This window comes from Nuphar pumila, chromosome 9 (assembly GCF_984573655.1).
Source record: "Nuphar pumila chromosome 9, dmNupPumi1.hap1.1, whole genome shotgun sequence".
In the NCBI taxonomy this organism is placed as follows: domain Eukaryota; kingdom Viridiplantae; phylum Streptophyta; class Magnoliopsida; order Nymphaeales; family Nymphaeaceae; genus Nuphar; species Nuphar pumila.
The window spans coordinates 425,418-441,828 of NC_143257.1; the positions used below are offsets into that span (position 1 = coordinate 425,418).

The following is a 16,411-nucleotide window of genomic DNA, read 5'->3' on the forward strand; positions in this document are numbered from 1 at the left end:
AAAGAGAGAGAGAGAGAGAGAGAGAGAGAGCTGGAGCTGAACGAAGGGGAAGAGCCCACGAATGAATGAATTGGTTGCGGCTAGCTCTGTCCATCTTTTAGAGGAAGTTTCCTCGCATCTTCCCACTCCTGAAACGACACTACAATGCCTCTCGCTCCCAATTGTCGTTTCGATGCATCAAAGAGTAAGGAGGAAGGTGCTGCGAAGGAACGCAACGCTCATAAACTACCAAAGTACGGAAGGTGTACGTGTGATGTACTTGGCTCGCTGCTGCATGTGAATTTGCATGTCTTATTCTACTCCCCAATCGACTCTTCCAATCTAGTAGTAATCAAAGAGCAGAGCAAATATTCCACCCACCCATTATTTAAAAATCTTGTGTTGTACAACAACCCAACGAAATTACCTCTCTCAATCACCCAACGATATTTTCATACCTCAGATTCGATTTCTGATAAAGGAATTGATTTTTTTTTTTTTAAGAAAGGCATGATACTCAACATTGGAGCTTTTCAAAGCATTTTGTTTTGTTACTCTACCATGCAGCAAAATAACATTTAAACTGAATCCAATACTTTGCACTAATCCAATAACAGAACCACGACTTGATTCTGTGCTCGCCTCGATACCTGACCATTGAGAGGATCCTGCACGATCTCAGATAATTAAATCATGCTTGAAAAACAATTTCTTGATGATTTATTCATTTCTCCTATTTTATTTGGTATAACGCAGCTTCCGATGTAATTAAAAATACCACCTCAGTATCACAATGATTGGCATGTTCAACATACAAAAACTATAATCCTCATACTATCGCCTTTTGACAAAAATCTCAAAGTTAAACCAAGAATGTGTGGTACTGTACAGTACATGTGGCACATATTTTGTGCTAAGACAACTCCCCGCCACATGTCGGTTCTTACAGAAGAGTCTAGTGACAATGACAATCAAACCATTCATTATCTCACAGTCGGAAACAGTCACAAATCTTAAAAATATGAATATGAGAAGTAGTAATTGTCTTTAAGGTAGAAGAATGACGTATATATATTGTGGCCACGAAGATGCTTGTAGTTTGTTGATCATATAATACCAAGGAACTGCTTATCCCTGTTCTAATTCCTGCTTGTATTTATTTACTATCATTTTTCAGCACATATCCCCCCAAAAGGAAAATCATTATGCACCCAAGCAATGTTTTAAAATGGCAAAGGGCCAGATTCACAGTTGAACAGGCCCACCCCTTACTGGCTGACACCAAATTAAGGTTCCATTTTCAAAATGGAGCAACAGGAAAAGAGTGTATCAGAGGTGTCGCTGACCTAATCATCCCAGTCCATTATCCAATATTAGTTAAGAGTTGCCTTTAATGGTCTTTTGCCCTGAGGCCCACTTTACAGTTATATCGCCACAAGGAATTAACCTATTCTCTAAATAAAACGCAGGAAATTTACTCTCAAAGGTCACACAACTCAATGAAACCCCCATCCGTGTAAAAGTTTCATAACCTGTGCCATTTTTAGGAAAGAAAGGTAAAGTGAAAAGAAAATCTGTTGGTGCCATCACAATCCCTACCACATAGCCCGCTGCCACCTGCCAAATCTGATACACCCAGACATATGCAATGCTCATACATAATCCAGAGAGGTGAAGTTTCGAGGAAAGTTCACGGCTTCACGCTCACAATGAAACAAAGAAACTAAAATCTATATTAATGGCATCACCAGTGCACCCTCTTCATACTCACACCCAAAGTGTGAATGCAAGAGAGAGACATAGCGTTGTCCCTGTTGGAACATTAGCCCCATTTCCTGTTTGCTTTGATTATGGATACCAAGTTGTTGAATGGAGGGTGTGCATACGATGAGAGGAGGTTGGAGGGTGGGAACCGCAAGGGTTGTAGCAAGGAGATCATGAAGTACGGGCGCACGGCTTACAACATGTCGTCCTCCTCTTTAAGAAAGAAGTCGGACCTCACGCTCTTGTCCAAGGTCCGTCTGGGGTTGGTGGCAGGGCTGCTGGCTAACCTACAAGAAGTCATCCTCGGCACCAAGCTCTCCGTTCTCTTCCCGGCCATTCCACTTGCATTCTTTGCATACTTTAACCACTTCGGAAATGTAAGCATATACCACATCACTACAGGAGCTCTGAAATTCTGTCTTGCTTGTTTGTTTTCTTCTCAAACATATACACATTTGATTTCAAAATGCTGATCGATGGCCCAAAATTAATTATTGCGTGCGTTTTGCACTCCACAATCTATAGGCCCGTCAATTTTTTTTTCTTTCCCTTTTTCTCTTTATGCATACTTTCTACTAGTGTTCAACTGGTCAAACATTTTAGTATGCTTATCATGCATGATTTAGACAGGAAAATACTAATTTTCTCTTTTCTCCTGTTGTGTAATTTCTCAAGGTGTGGATTTTTGCTTTGAGCCTACTCGCTCTCACTCCGCTCGCTGAACGTGTTAGCTTCCTCACGGAGTACGTAGTAGTAAACTCTCTCTCTCTCTCTCTCTCTCTCTCTCTCTCTCTCTCTCTCTCTCTCTCTCTCTCTCTCATGTTATGCTTGTTTCTGTATTTTACAGGCAGATTGCATTCTACATTGGCCCAACAGGTACTAAAACCGTTGAAAAAGATTTTCCTTGTTTTAATTATTTTCTTCAGAACAGAATAAAAAAAAGAACGCAAAGTAATTGGATAAAATAGTCAAGGAGAATCATCGGGGGTGCATATTATATATTATTGTTATTGCTAGAGTTATCATTAAAATTGACCTTGTTCATCCCCATAAAATAAAACGTTCCTTGCCATGCATCCAATGGCTGTGGAGGTTACCCATGCCTTCTCCCAATTCATTGATTTTATTCCACAAATAATATTGCAATCTAGGCTAATGATTTTGTTTCCTTGTTGAGAAAACCGCAGTTGGGAGTCTCCTGAATGCGACGTGCGGGAATGCCACCGAGCTCATAATAGCGATCTTGGCTCTAGCAAATGGGAAGTTGCAGGTGGTCAAGTGCTCATTGCTAGGCTCGGTTCTTTCCAATTTGCTTCTCGTTCTCGGTACTTCTCTATTCTTTGGTGGAATAAAGAATGTGAGAACGGAGCAGAGATTCGATAAAGTACGGGGTCATTCTTTCTGATTGCTCCTTAATCTTCTCTTCTATGTTCTACTTCAACTTCATCCCTTCATTTTCATGATTGATTGATTGATCGATTGGGGTTTTGTGTTGCTGACTTATAGACACAATCGGGAGCCAATTGCAGCCTTCTCTTGATGGCCTCGCTCTGCCAACTGTTGCCGTTAATTTTCAGCTACTTTGCTAGCGCCGGCTACGTGCCCGAGCATTCTCCCTTGCAGCTGTCCAGAGTGAGCAGTATCCTCATGCTGGTCGCCTACATTGCATACCTGTTCTTCCAATTGAAAACGCATCGGCAACTGTTCGAACCCACACAGGTGAATTGCGTAATTTTGATCGTCCTTCAATTATTTCTTTAATCGTCCAGCTGAACGAATGAACTGGTCCACAACTAAAAGATATATAGGCTAACGGGGTGATATGATCGCAGGAAATATTTGAAGATGACGATGATGAAGTCAATGACGAAGAGCCAGTGATTGGATTGTGGAGTGCCACCGCTTGGCTAGTGGGAATGACAATCGTCATCTCTATCCTCTCGGAACTCGTGGTTGGAACCATTGAGGTAGCTCTCTCTCTCTCTCTCTCTCTTGGCTTATATGTACATGATTCAATTAGTTATGTCCTATATTTGATCTTGTAATTAACCAGGATGCGTCAGAGTCATGGGGCTTATCCGTGAGCTTTATCAGCATAATCCTGCTACCAATTGTTGGAAATGCAGCAGAACATGCAGGCGCAATCATATTCGCATTAAAGAACAAGCTGGTAGGTAGATTTGCATTAGCACGTAACCGCTCTCTCTCTCTCTCTCTCTCTCTCTCTCTCTCTCTCTCTCTCTCTCTCTCTCTCTCTCTCTCTGAGAGTGATTCGCTTTCTTTGCAGGATATCTCTCTGGGAGTTGCCATGGGTTCCGCAACGCAGATTTCTTTGTTTGTGGTAGGCATTACTCAAGACTATATATTGAGTTAAATATTTACCAAGGTCCTTCACAATATAAGAATGGTCTCCCTGATACCATTTACAAACCATACCTAACTCTCAATTATCCTGGTATTTTACTTTTTGTTTCTTAATTATCTGCAGGTTCCCTTAAATGTGATTGCAGCTTGGATAATGGGTATCAGTATGGACCTTGATTTCAAACTACTAGAGACAGCTTCATTGATCATGTCGGTCATAATCACAACACTCGTTCTTCAGGTTAGTGTAAATTAAATTTTATGTAAGTAAACAAACAAAAAAAAATTGCCCGATAATGATATAATTGGATATGGTTACCGTCGGTCACTTCTGAAGGAATTCAGTGGCTCGTGCAGGATGGCACTTCACATTATATGAAGGGCTTGGTCCTTCTGCTTTGCTACTTTGTAATCGGAGCCACCTTCTTTTTAGTTCAGACCCCCTCACTCAGTAAGTGATAGAAAGCTTCGCATTGTGCACTCATAGATCTCTCTCTCTCTCTCTCTCTCTCTCTCTCTCTCTCTCTCTCTCTCTCTCTCTCTCTCTCTCTCTCTCTCTCTCTCTCTCTGTAACCTGGATAAATGACTATCTCATGTTGAATTCATTACAGACGGTAGAAAATTACCCATTGTTGGAGGTGAGAAACAATACAGAGGAGTCGTCCTAGTGTAAGAGTCGTTTATTTCTGTATTAATGCCGGACCAAATGCTGAAGGGTGGCGAGCATGAGGCGACCGATTGATCAGGGCAGAGGCGAAATTGTTTTAACTGTTTTGAAGGCGTCCAAGCGTACATCTGCCAATAAGCGACGAGAGGATGCACAGATCAGTTTTGTCTTAGTGTAAAATGTATGAACTAGTCTTGTTTCCTCCCATTTTTAACTTTGAAAGTTATGAACGTTTCTGGGCTTCATTGCTGTCACCTGTACCATCTGGTCATCATCATACTTGCGACAATGGTTATATGGTAACGCGGACAAAACCATTTCAATAAAGGGTTATTTTTTTTTTTTTACTGGGAGAAACAGCTCCCGGTGCAGAGACCTAGCCGCGCTGGCCAGACGTACTAATGGTCTCTGTCCATACCTGCGTAAAACTTCAAGAGCTTACCCCTCCAACCCAGGGATTGAGTTGCCAAGCTTCAGCTTACGCAGGGATAATGCCCATGGGATTTAAACCTATCCTGCCGATCAAACTGTCTAGGCCCAATCCCAATACGCCAAACCCCTTGTGTCAATTTAGGAGTACTTTCTTGATGGGGGCAGTGTGACCCAAACAGATGTAAATGCGTTGGACTCGCCATTGAGTTCTAATGTAAGAATCTGACCTAATTGCAGTCGGACTCGATGTCTGATGAAAATCGAATCATACCAAACCAGATCTGATTAGCCAATCATGATTGGTTATTAACTCTAATCGGTGTTAGAATTTAAACCCAATTAAAAGGGTATTTCTGTTATTTGGCTTAAAAGGGGTCATGTATGTCATGTTTAGAAAATTAATGGGTTTATCTTTTGAAGTATTGCTTTAGAAAGGGAATCCCATATTATATGAGACCTAAGGAGTGATAAAAAGTGCGTAGAAGAGAGAAAAGAAGAAGATAAAAAAAGGGGGGAAACAGTGGTGGATACCCTACCCACCATGGGAGCCTTATTGCAAACATAAAAGAGGCAATTACAATTTTTTTTTTTTAAAAAGAGGCTTTTTTCAAAGAGTATTGAAGAGAAAATCAGAGTTGTTTGTTGAAGCACGAAAAGCTTGTGAACGAAGCCATTGCAATGGTGGTTTAAGAAATGGGCCGACGGAGGGGCGACTGGGTATCCAACGTTCTTCATTCGGCCACTTCCTCTGTTTGCTTCCAAGCCTGGAAAGTATTTTAGCTTGCATCGGGGTCTCAGACAGGTATCATAGCCATGGAGGCGTTCTCTTGTCTTTGGCAGAAGGCTACATCCAGCAACATTCTCAAGTGTATTTCTACTCCGGAACACCCCCCCCCCCCCCCCCCATCTCTTATACGTTGATGACCTAATCATCGTAGGTCAAGCTTCAAAGGAACAATTTTGGCACCATTGGTTGTTGTTGCAGGCGTTCACGAAGTCATCTGGTCTTTTCTCTCAACTAAGAGCTTTTGGCTAAGGATATGTTTGTGTGGACCCTAGCTGATCTTCCAATTAAATACGCATTTCTAGAGAATGTCATTGGGTGGCAATAAAGGACAAGATCATGAAACAAACTCAATCCTAGAAATGTATTCACTTATCCTTGTCGTATAACTATGGTCAAAACAAGTGTTGTCCAACATATCAATTTTCTAAAAATGAAAAATTATTGTATTGTCCTGATACTTCATCGTTTGCCAATTATTTTTTTATATTCAAAATTTTGATTTTTTACTCTTTGAAAACCTCCTCCGAGCGTTTGCATACCAACTTCTTACTTTTGCAAAACTATATTTATATGATTAAAATCGCCGGAGAGTTTTGCAACATATTTGCATGGACCTCTTGACGACAAATATGTTGCAAACTACGTGACAAATATGTTTTCACACAAATATGTTGCAAACCTTCAAATATGGTTAAAATCATAAAAATAAATAAAAATAAATGTGAAAGTCATGATATATATATATATGACAAGAAGTTCACAGAGAAAGTTTGCAAAGGGTAAGTACTGATACAGGCCCTCTTAACAGCTTCTTTCCGTTGCTATTCTCGTAGACTACCAACCAACATTGTTGGGATGCTTCTTCTGCGAGAATTTGAACACCTCCAGCGCCTCCTTCAAGGTTATGCTATCTCAGATGACTTAGATGTGCTTCGCTAGCTTCCTGCTCCGAGTGGCGGGTTCTCAGCCAAAACTGGTCGCCTTTCTCTTCGGGCCCTGGGCGCTGAACCGTTCCTGAGACAGTCTCTCTTTAGGGGCCTGCTCTGTCCCCCCATGAAGGAAAGACACACACTTCCAGGTAATTCTTTCATAGCCAAAAGTAATCATTTTTTAATCTTTCAGTTGCATCATCTACTACTGCTACTAAGAGGAATCTTGAATCTTCGATCGTAAAGAAAAAAGATAGTTACATCTAATACTACTACGTACTAAGAGAAATCTTAATATTCAACATCAAGGGAGGGTAAAATTTGAACTTTTGTTATGTGGGTGTTCTTCAATTTAATAATACAAGGGCTTCAGTTCTTTCTTTTTTTTTAAAAACCTGGGGTGGGGCCCCGCGACCAACCTGCCTTACGTGGGCTTCAGTTCATGGTTTTCCTTGTCAACAATCCAATGACTGCCATTTAATTATGGCTGCGCATTTGCTTTGTTCGCTCAATAATTAATATTTGAAGGTGGAAGAAACCACGTAAGAATCCCAACCAAAGTGGTGATCCTTTTTTTCACTTCCATACATATATATATATATATAGACTGTGCATTGCTTTGTCAATTGTCTCACACACTGTGGGCGATAGGTATCTCAGTTTTTATAATTCCCTTGGCCCTCTTCTTTCTTTAACAATATACCTAATCACTGTAATTTCCATCACGCTTCCTCATGCACCTGCGGCTACCAACCTCCTCATTCATTCCAAAAACGTGGTCGACATCATCCTTCCAATTCTGCAGCAGATGCGGGCATTTCTGGTATAGCCATTGATTTTTGAGTTATTTACCAAAACGTGCATGATTTTTTTTAATAATTCGCATTCATGCGTGCAAGAGGACTCATAATTCAAAAGCATGTTCGGTTTTCTTTTTTAATTATTTAAATGCATGTCTTTGAAGTTGTCTTTACTTCAGTTTACAGACATGGTTATTAAATAATCCATGTAGTTTTTATCTATTTTTTTTTCTTGTTAAATCATCCTTTTATCTCTCTCTCTCTCATCAATTTTGCAAGATTAACCTCCTATGTAACATCATTTTTATAAAATAATAAAATAATGTCATACATGTCGGTGTCTGTGTCAATGTGTCTGAGCATGTCCGTCCTTGTGACATAACCTTCCAAGGCCTGATTGAAAATATGCACTACATCCTTGGGAGATGATTCAATGATCAGGTTTGGGGGAATCCACAATCTCCCTCCAGATGCATTCTCTCTCGCCGTATATGAGTGTCTTCTTACTATCCACCCTATCCTTAAGAAATAACCTAAATGATTACTAACTGAATTGTTGGTGGATATGTTTCTGAATAACTGAAAAAGGAAAATTAAGCGTGCATTCGAATTATGAAATTACGTAGGTAGAAATTTGGATTGCTGAGAATAAATGGATACGTGTCTATAAATAACCCAAAGATCTTCCATGCGCGCGAGCGGGGGCGCGCAGATTTAGAAAATCCAGAGGCCCTCCCATCTTCACAACGCCAACTCTCTCTCTCTCTCTCTCCGAGACATACTGCACAGGTGGTTCTGCTTCGATGAAAGAAGGCGTGCTGCAATGGCGGAAAATCCCCGAGCTTCAACCGTTACGATGTGGTAATTCAGGGAGCTCCGGCGAGCCCTTCTGCTCCTCCTCCTCCTCTTCTTCTTCAGACGAGCCGAAGGTGGGTCTGAAAAATGGGGGAATTGGGGGCTTCGCATCCTTTCTCATCGACAAGGAGGAGATGAAGGATAGGAAGAAGAGAGGAGCGGGTTGTCCCAAGGATTTCCCGAGCGCTGAGCAGTTACTGAAGCACCCATTGGCGTTGCTGTCCTTCGTGCCCAAGGACGTCGCCCTCTTCTCGGCCGGCGCCTTCGCCGGTGCCATTGCCAAGACCGTCACCGCCCCTCTTGATAGAGTCAAGCTTCTCATGCAGGTCTCTCTCTCTCTCTCTCTGGCATGTCTTGGGCCGTTTTTGGCTTTTCGGCAGGTTCAATGTTGGTTGAACCTGTTTCGTAATGTTGATGGTTATAGTTCGTCTCTCTCTCTCTCTCTCTCTCCTTTAACACCCCATTTATTGGTCTAACTTGGTTTTTGTCTGTTTTTTTTTCTGTGTCTTCTTTCTTTCATTTTTTGGTGGGTACCCTGTTCTTCCAGACTAATGGTTTGCGGGTTGTCGAAGGAACTACAAAGACGGGCATCGGGTTCCTTGAGGTCTGTTCCTGGTGCCTTAGCTTTCGAATAGAGATAATGCATATTATTACATTACATACATTCTTTCTCTCAGTTTTTGGTATCGTCTTCCTGTCGTTGGGCTAACCATGTTGGCCGTAAAAGAATTTGAGTTTCATCTCTTACTAATCTCTGAAACGCACACGTGAAATGGATTACAGTTTGAATTGTACAACCCCTTTAAGGAAATAAAACAAACACGGATGTGTTGCATGCATTTGCATAGACAAAGGAACGCCAATGTGTTTGAGAAAGTTGCTGAATAGCTATAAGTACGTTTCACTAGTATTGATCTCTCTACCTAATGACTTGCAAGCTGAATTGGGCCCTTTTTATAGTTTTATCCTTTTTTCTTTCCCCGTGTCTGACTTGGCTGACAATTATGGAGATCTTGTTGAAGGCATAGCCAAATGATCCATTCAAGCGTACATATTTTTTCAAACTTAGCTGCTCCATCCATTTTGGTTACTTCATGCCACCGGTTCATAAAACATGACTTAGGATGCTGTTTTATGGTATCATTTTTCTTTTCCCTTTCAATGCTTTTCGGGTATTTATCTTTTAATGCTGCTTGCTTCTTGAATAATTGCCTATAAGTTTAAGACCGCTATTGGACCATCAAAAGGAACATGATTTGGTTATAAGACGTATCATTTATGTTGCATATATTTCACTGCATTTCAACTTTTTTATGTGACTACCAACTATCTTGTTCTTGAAATGCATCCACATGAGTTGTATCGATGAGGGTGAGATACTAAATTTGACTTTACCTATCAGACCAAGTTTTGTCTAGTATTCAGCTACTTTTTGCTTCATAAATGTGAACATCCAAGTCTTGCTGAATTTTACCTTGTGTCTTTTCTTGATTCGAACGATGAACATCCAAGTCTTGCAGATACAATTTGTAGAATAGCTAAATGTCCTAAACTAGATTAGCATTTGCAATTCTTTATTTAAAGTGTTTTTAATTTCAATAATATTATTGAAAAACAAAAGTTAACAAGTATCAGTTTCTAAAAGTTGGCAAAAGGTTCTTTGTCCTATCCTTTTTAACATAATTGAAAGTTGAAACCATAGTGAACCAATCCATGCCATGATCTTTTTTGTTTTTCATTATTTTTTAGTTTTTACTTTTTTGTTTAGTATAAATTGTTTGTAGTCCCTATCGTTACATGATCATCTGATGCTATACATATTGCTATTTTTCTGGATCTCCTTTCTGACCTTTTAAAGACCGAACGCCTGTTTAGATGACCATATTATATCTAAAAAGGAAAACAGAAAAGAAAAGTATAAAATTGAACCTTTTGTCTCCATTTTAATGAATATCTATTGTCTGCTTCATCTTCCTTGTGAGATTTCATTTGCTTCTTGCAAAAAAAAGAGGAAAAATAAATTAAAAAGACATCTTCAATGCATATGATTAGGCATCTGCAATATTTGGCTGGAAGAAAAATAGAGAACAACTCTTATGATTTTATTGTTTTTATTTTAAGTCCATAGTTGAATTTTCCTAGTCTGAGATCAGCTGTTGGTGTTATACGATATCAGGCGTTAACAATGATAGGGAAGGAAGAAGGTATTAAAGGTTACTGGAAGGGGAATCTTCCTCAGGTATGCTGGACATGCATATTAGCTGCCTTTTTCATTAACCCAAAACATTAGTTGTTTCTCTTGCTTCAATTTTCAGGTCATACGAGTCATTCCATATAGTGCTGTGCAGCTGTTTTCATATGAAGTATACAAGGTACTAGAGTCTGACTGGTGGAACAGATTTGTTTTGATTCAGAACTTGTCGATATGGTGTTTTTATTTTCTTTAATTTTTCAACATGCATCTGCCTTTTAGTACCCAGTAACTCACTTCTACCATAGTGATTTGATGAATTGATGGTCTATGCTAGTTACTTTGTGGGACATTCATTTGTTAGTACTTGTCAATATGTTTTCTGCTTTTAAATTTTCATCACTTTGTTAGTGAAGAACAACTTTATATTCCTTCTATCATTATGATCTGTTAGTGACGTATTCCAGTTTTCTACACTGATCTCTAAGGCAATCTTATGTATTGGTTATGAACCATGGCAACTAGTTTAAGACTTCTCAGTCCTGCTATGTGTTATAAAAAAGGAAAAGAAGAAAGTAGAATAAGGGAATACTGTTCCAACAACTTGGCCAACAGATCTTGGATTCAAATTTTGTAGTCACTAATCAAGGCGGTACAGAACAAAAAATGCAAAAAATGCCAAATATGCTAAGTTTAGGATTCAGCTTCTTCAGTTTCCTGCAATCAGTGCGTAGATCTTGTCAACTAGTGACCTTAAATCCATTTTGTTTTTTTAACAATTTCTATTAAAGTGATGGCCATCAAGATGTTCCATTTTCTTTTGTAGAAACTTATTAAAGGACAAGAAGAGGAGCTGTCTGTTGTTGGCAGATTGGTTGCAGGAGCATGTGCTGGCATGACAGCTACTCTTGTACGTTGCAGGATGATTCTTGAGAAAAATCAGTCTTTTGTACTTGTTTAATTTTATACGTAAGGTGATAACTTTTTGGCAGGTAACATACCCATTGGATGTTCTAAGGTTGAGGTTGGCGATTGAACCAGGCTGCAAAACAATGACTCAGGTTTAAATTGTTGAGTTAGATTTCTATAGTTGTTTTTCTGATGAGATTCATGAGAAGTTTGGTGATCTTTTGTTTCTTTCTTGTTTCTCTACTTTTATTTGATACTTCATTAACTTAAAAATAGGCAACAATTCATTTCAGGTTGCTCTAAACATGTTAAGAGACGAGGGAATAGCTTCCTTATATGGTGGTCTTGGGCCTTCTCTTCTCAGCATAGCTCCCTATATTGCTGTCAACTTTTGTATTTTTGACTTGTGAGATTGCATCTTTCTGGATTTATATTATGATAAAGTTCATAGCTATAATTTAAGTTGTGTAAGATTGAAATGATTCTTTTGTTTTTAGGATTAAGAAATCTCTTCCTGAAAAGTACCAAAAACGGCCTGAATCATCACTTGCAACTGCAATGGTCTCAGCAACCCTTGCTACTTTCATGTGTTACCCTTTAGATACTGTGAGAAGGCAAATGCAAATGAGAGGCTCACCCTACAGAACTGTACTTGATGCCTTTCCAGGTAATGTAATTTTATTTTGGTTGTATGGGAGGAAGAGTCACTTGATTACAGCTTATCATTCTTTATGTATTTCTACTTTTTTTTCTTTTTTTTTATTCAACTGTCTGCAACTTAAGCATTGTACTCCCTTCTTTATGTAGTTGATGAAAATTTGGACCTTTAGTGTAAAAACATAAGTGTTTTTGTCATGCTAATATTGCAGTATTTGTAAGAGGAGAATTTTTTAATATTTGTTGCATAGAAGCCTACTCAAACTAAATGAAGAAATATCCATATATGGAGCCACCTAAACCAAGACAGCAAAATACTATTCCATTAAGAAACAATCAGTAGCTCTACTTGACCAAAAAAGAAAAAATCTTAATTTAACTAAACTGAAAAAAAGAAGTTATTTCTAAAGCATGATATAAGAACTTGGTGAACTTAGTGTCTTGAAATTTAGTCTAACTCATTGACTTGTTCTATACTGTTAAGTTTCCTTTTGTTCTTTCGTTTTTTTTTTGGGTAAAAGCGAGAAAATTAATTCTTTATCATTGTTAAGCGGCATCCTGTTTTAGGCATGTATGCAATCTTGTTTAACAAGTGGGAAATGAGTAGCAGTATTACTCTATTTTTCATCCAATTCTGCTTGCATCAACAAAATAAATTACTTTTGAAGATTTTGATCTCCAAAAAGGTTTCCAACTTCTGCATGCATTGTTTTATATGTAATGTATCTGTTTAATCGCATATGAACTTCATGCTGAACGCTTCAGTTCCTTCATCTCTTAAATATATAGGGATCCACATAATTGTGTTTCTTTAGATGCATTTAGTTGCTGGCCTGTCTTCCTTAGGTTGCTATATGACACGTGATATAATTATCTTATTTGCAATTTTCTGATGAATGAAATCTTGATATCCTGATTGACAAGTAGGTATTGTGGCACGTAACGGGATTGTTGGCTTGTATAGGGGTTTTGTGCCCAATGCTTTGAAAAATCTACCAAACAGCAGGTCTTTTTTCCTTGCATATTGTTCAATTTACCAGTAAAAACTTTACTAGGGTGATGAGGCCTTACATGCTCCATTATTTTCTTGCAGCATCCGCCTGACTACATTTGACACAGTGAAAGGTCTCATTGCATCAAGTCAAAAGGAATTTCAAAGATTGATGGAAGAACACCGAGAAAAATTAGCTGGGGTTAATAGCGAGTGACTTGGTGATTTGCTGTAGGTTGTTTTGGTAGTTTACTAGTTGGTTTTGTTCATTAAGTTTTCCATTACTTTTTAATTATTTTTGTATGATTATCTGCAAAATCCCAAATGGGTCTGCAATTTTGTTGCATTGAGATTGAAGTTTTGTCTCTCTTGTCAATCTTTAGTTGGCAATCACCTGATTGGGTGATACAGTTTTCTGCACTGCAGAGTTCTTGGAGTGTGGCATTTGTATCAGTTGTGGGAGCTAATTTGCTTGATGTGGTATGGCATGATCCGAGGCACAGTCTTACCGTTAGTTACATATGATTGTCACACTGCTTGGATGCCAGATGCTAAACCAGCGGAAAGTTTCTGATTGATTGGCTTTAGTTAAGATTTCATTTCCAGGGCAGCCGGGCCAAGCCGAGCATCAAATATTCGGTCGACGGCAAGCCACATTTGAAGAAGGGCAAGAAAGGGCCCTATAAGATTCCCCCGGAAAAACTTATTCTGCTATGTTTTGTGAGTCTTGAATCTGAGGTGTGTAAGGGGGGTTTTCCCCCAGTGCTGTAATGCTCTCTACCTTGTGGGAGCAATGATGTAGCCAAAACACTGCATTGTGAAATGTTGTTGGCAGCCCCGACACCACGTTCTGGCACATGGCAAGACATGGGAATGGTGTTTCAATCTCAATGCAACATCTCCATGCAGAGCGTGAAAATCATTATCGGAACGAGGCATACGTGAATAGGTAGTCTTTCGGCTATATATTCGTCTAAGGATTCGTGAGAATCCATATCATTGCTTTAGGAGAATGGGGTGTATGTACTTATATTTATATTTATAAGGTGATCTGCCTGTGGCCCGGCCCATTTGGTGTTGGGTTTCGACCTCAGTCCGGCTCAGCTTAGGTTGTCCGCAAGCCAGTCAAACCTGGTCTGCCCCGTACTCACCCTTTCCTGTGGCCCAGCCTGCTTGAGTGTATCCTGGGCTGAGGTTTCCCTGCCCCTTTGTTCTTTAGGGTGGGTTTGGATTCAAGAGAAACTGAAGGTTCAAATTACCTATCCCACAAGGTTCTTTGGTTTGGATTCATTTTTGGGTATGGTAATTTGAATTCAAATCCTTAAAATTCCCTTTTTAGAGTTCCCACCTCTCCAGGTGGGAACTGAAATTCCTCAACCCCAATTTCCACAACCATTTTTTCCTGGCGGTGTAAAGTTGTGCCAGAAAATGCATTAAGTTTTTGCTGGCGCTATTTGTGCACCAGCAAAAACGGTTTTTCTTGTAGTGTGAGCTCCCATGTATGCTTTCTCTTCTCTTGTTATGGGAGTCTCTCTCTCTACTTTCCTCCACTTCCTCTTCCTCATTTTCCTTTTGTCCTTTTGTTTCATCTGCTCCCTTCTCCTCGTCATCCTCCATCAAAACAATCTCCAGTGCCTTTCCCTCAGCCCTGCTCTGCGTGTCTCCAGTCCCTCTGGCCTCCCCGATTGATGAATCCCATTCAAGAAAGGATCCTCCTACAATTGAATCTAAAGGCCATATTTCCCTACCAGAACATTGTGTAGCAAGATTTCTGGTGAGTTTTCCAGTAGTTTTTCAGTGAGTTGCCCGAAAACCTCTGCAAAGGCAGCAGCTCAGTGATGCTCAATGTCTCCAACAAGGATGGAGAGCGCTCTAGCCATCAACCATCGTCCCCTTCCTGTGGGTGAAGAGGCATGACACCTCACACATCCCGGGAGATCTTCATCAACAATCTGATCGCTGAACTTGGTTTCAAGCAAAAATCCGAAGGAAGCCCAGATTAACAGGTTTTCGATTCTGAATGGCTTAGATAACCAAGATGATCAGGCGAATAAGGGATCCTCTTAGGCGCACGAGGATCGCTTAGTAAGCAGGAACAACAGTTCTGCCATGGAGGTGGATCTGATTCAACAAAGGAACAATCCAGGCACAATCAGCAATCCTGATCCTGTGGATGTTGATTTGTTGAAGGGGGATTTCACTGCCTCTCGTTCAACGTCTCGACATGCCTCATTCGGTCGGCCGTTCCAAGAATCTGATGGAGGCTCCGGCCACTACAACGACTTGTTCGCAGCTGCTGGAATCTTCTCCGGCGCGGAGAGGGAGGTTCCTGATCCGTCGAGCACCTTGCCATGTCGAATCGGTAGTGGGCCAACAGACGCCTCTTGGGCAGTTGCAAGCCACGTCAGACGAGATCCCTATTCCGTCGGGCATTGTGTCCGTCAAGTCTCCCAGCTCGTCTACTGGCTCCCTTCCTAAGACATCGTTGGTCCAGTCAGGAAGAAGAGGACCCGAATGCCTTTCATTTCAAGGCAGGGCCACGCATAACAAAGAAAATAGCCCCCCTAGATTTTCAGGTGAGGGCTCTTACTCGAAACCGGGTAGTCAGGTCCGTTCACGTCGTAAATATAAGGCTAGTGCTTTAGACAATTCTCGTCTGCCTTTGCATGAAAACGAAGCAGCAGGGCCTGTGATGCGCTCAGAGCGGCTTCAAAGACGTCGATTTTCTACCCTGAACCAGGATCCACCGCCCTCGGTAGTGAGTGTGAATTCTCCTGTTATTCTGACTAGTGAGAAGAGGCCCCATGCTGAACCTGATTCTACTCACTCTTTACCGCATGAAGCCAGCAATATGGCTTTGATACACTTCCTTGAGGTTGGGTCTTTCAGATTCACTTTGCATAACAAGCAGTTTGGGACAAACTTTCGAGCCAACAGGATTGATCGATGTTTCGTGGATGGTCTCTGGATGAATGATTTTTCCACATCCTCCCTTTCTGTTCTGACCAAATCTGTGTCGAATCACAACGCCCTTATGATGACAACTAGCCAACGGCTGAAGGTACCGACGCCTTTTCAGTATTTCT

General features: G+C 40.4%; 2 protein-coding genes across 5 annotated transcripts; both read left to right on the forward strand.

Moving 5' to 3' along the window:
- Positions 1–1,536: 1,536 nt before the first annotated feature.
- On the forward strand, positions 1,537–7,632 carry LOC149828108 (vacuolar cation/proton exchanger 3-like). 3 transcript variants are annotated; one of them, XR_016434240.1, is made up of 12 exons: positions 1,537–2,120; positions 2,419–2,486; positions 2,591–2,619; positions 2,931–3,127; positions 3,250–3,462; positions 3,576–3,710; positions 3,797–3,913; positions 4,031–4,084; positions 4,232–4,348; positions 4,465–4,558; positions 4,719–4,955; positions 6,802–7,632. XR_016434240.1 is itself a non-coding variant. In XM_090017386.1 (11 exons), exons 1-11 carry the CDS (start codon positions 1,830–1,832, stop codon positions 4,778–4,780), a joined length of 1,377 nt encoding a protein of 458 aa, XP_089873512.1. In that variant the 5' UTR covers positions 1,537–1,829; the 3' UTR covers positions 4,781–5,028. The 3 variants fall into 3 exon arrangements, 1 of the variants encoding a protein (XP_089873512.1); XR_016434241.1 differs by having other exon boundaries at positions 6,827–7,632; XM_090017386.1 differs by lacking the exon at positions 6,802–7,632 and having other exon boundaries at positions 4,719–5,028.
- On the forward strand, positions 6,961–13,845 carry LOC149828109 (putative envelope ADP,ATP carrier protein, chloroplastic). 2 transcript variants are annotated; one of them, XM_090017387.1, is made up of 11 exons: positions 7,032–7,071; positions 8,512–8,903; positions 9,125–9,181; positions 10,754–10,816; positions 10,893–10,949; positions 11,595–11,678; positions 11,761–11,829; positions 11,971–12,083; positions 12,175–12,344; positions 13,262–13,340; positions 13,428–13,845. In XM_090017387.1, exons 1-11 carry the CDS (start codon positions 7,047–7,049, stop codon positions 13,540–13,542), a joined length of 1,224 nt encoding a protein of 407 aa, XP_089873513.1. In that variant the 5' UTR covers positions 7,032–7,046; the 3' UTR covers positions 13,543–13,845. The 2 variants fall into 2 exon arrangements, with proteins under 2 accessions (XP_089873514.1, XP_089873513.1); XM_090017388.1 differs by lacking the exon at positions 13,262–13,340 and having other exon boundaries at positions 6,961–7,071.
- The last annotated feature ends 2,566 nt before the right edge of the window (positions 13,846–16,411 follow it).

What these genes read in the sequence shown, in the direction of transcription:
- LOC149828108 (XM_090017386.1), top strand. Translation starts at nt 1,830, where the DNA reads ATGGATACCAAGTTGTTGAATGGAGGGTGTGCATACGATGAGAGGAGG. An exon ending in ATTCTACATTGGCCCAACAG is followed by an intron (nt 2,620 to 2,930) that starts GTACTAAAACCG and finishes AGAAAACCGCAG; the next exon opens with TTGGGAGTCTCCTGAATGCG. An exon ending in TCGCATTAAAGAACAAGCTG is followed by an intron (nt 3,914 to 4,030) that starts GTAGGTAGATTT and finishes CTTTCTTTGCAG; the next exon opens with GATATCTCTCTGGGAGTTGC.
- LOC149828109 (XM_090017387.1), top strand. Translation starts at nt 7,047, where the DNA reads ATGAAGGAAAGACACACACTTCCAG. An exon ending in GGAAAGACACACACTTCCAG is followed by an intron (nt 7,072 to 8,511) that starts GTAATTCTTTCA and finishes CATACTGCACAG; the next exon opens with GTGGTTCTGCTTCGATGAAA. An exon ending in TGTACTTGATGCCTTTCCAG is followed by an intron (nt 12,345 to 13,261) that starts GTAATGTAATTT and finishes ATTGACAAGTAG; the next exon opens with GTATTGTGGCACGTAACGGG.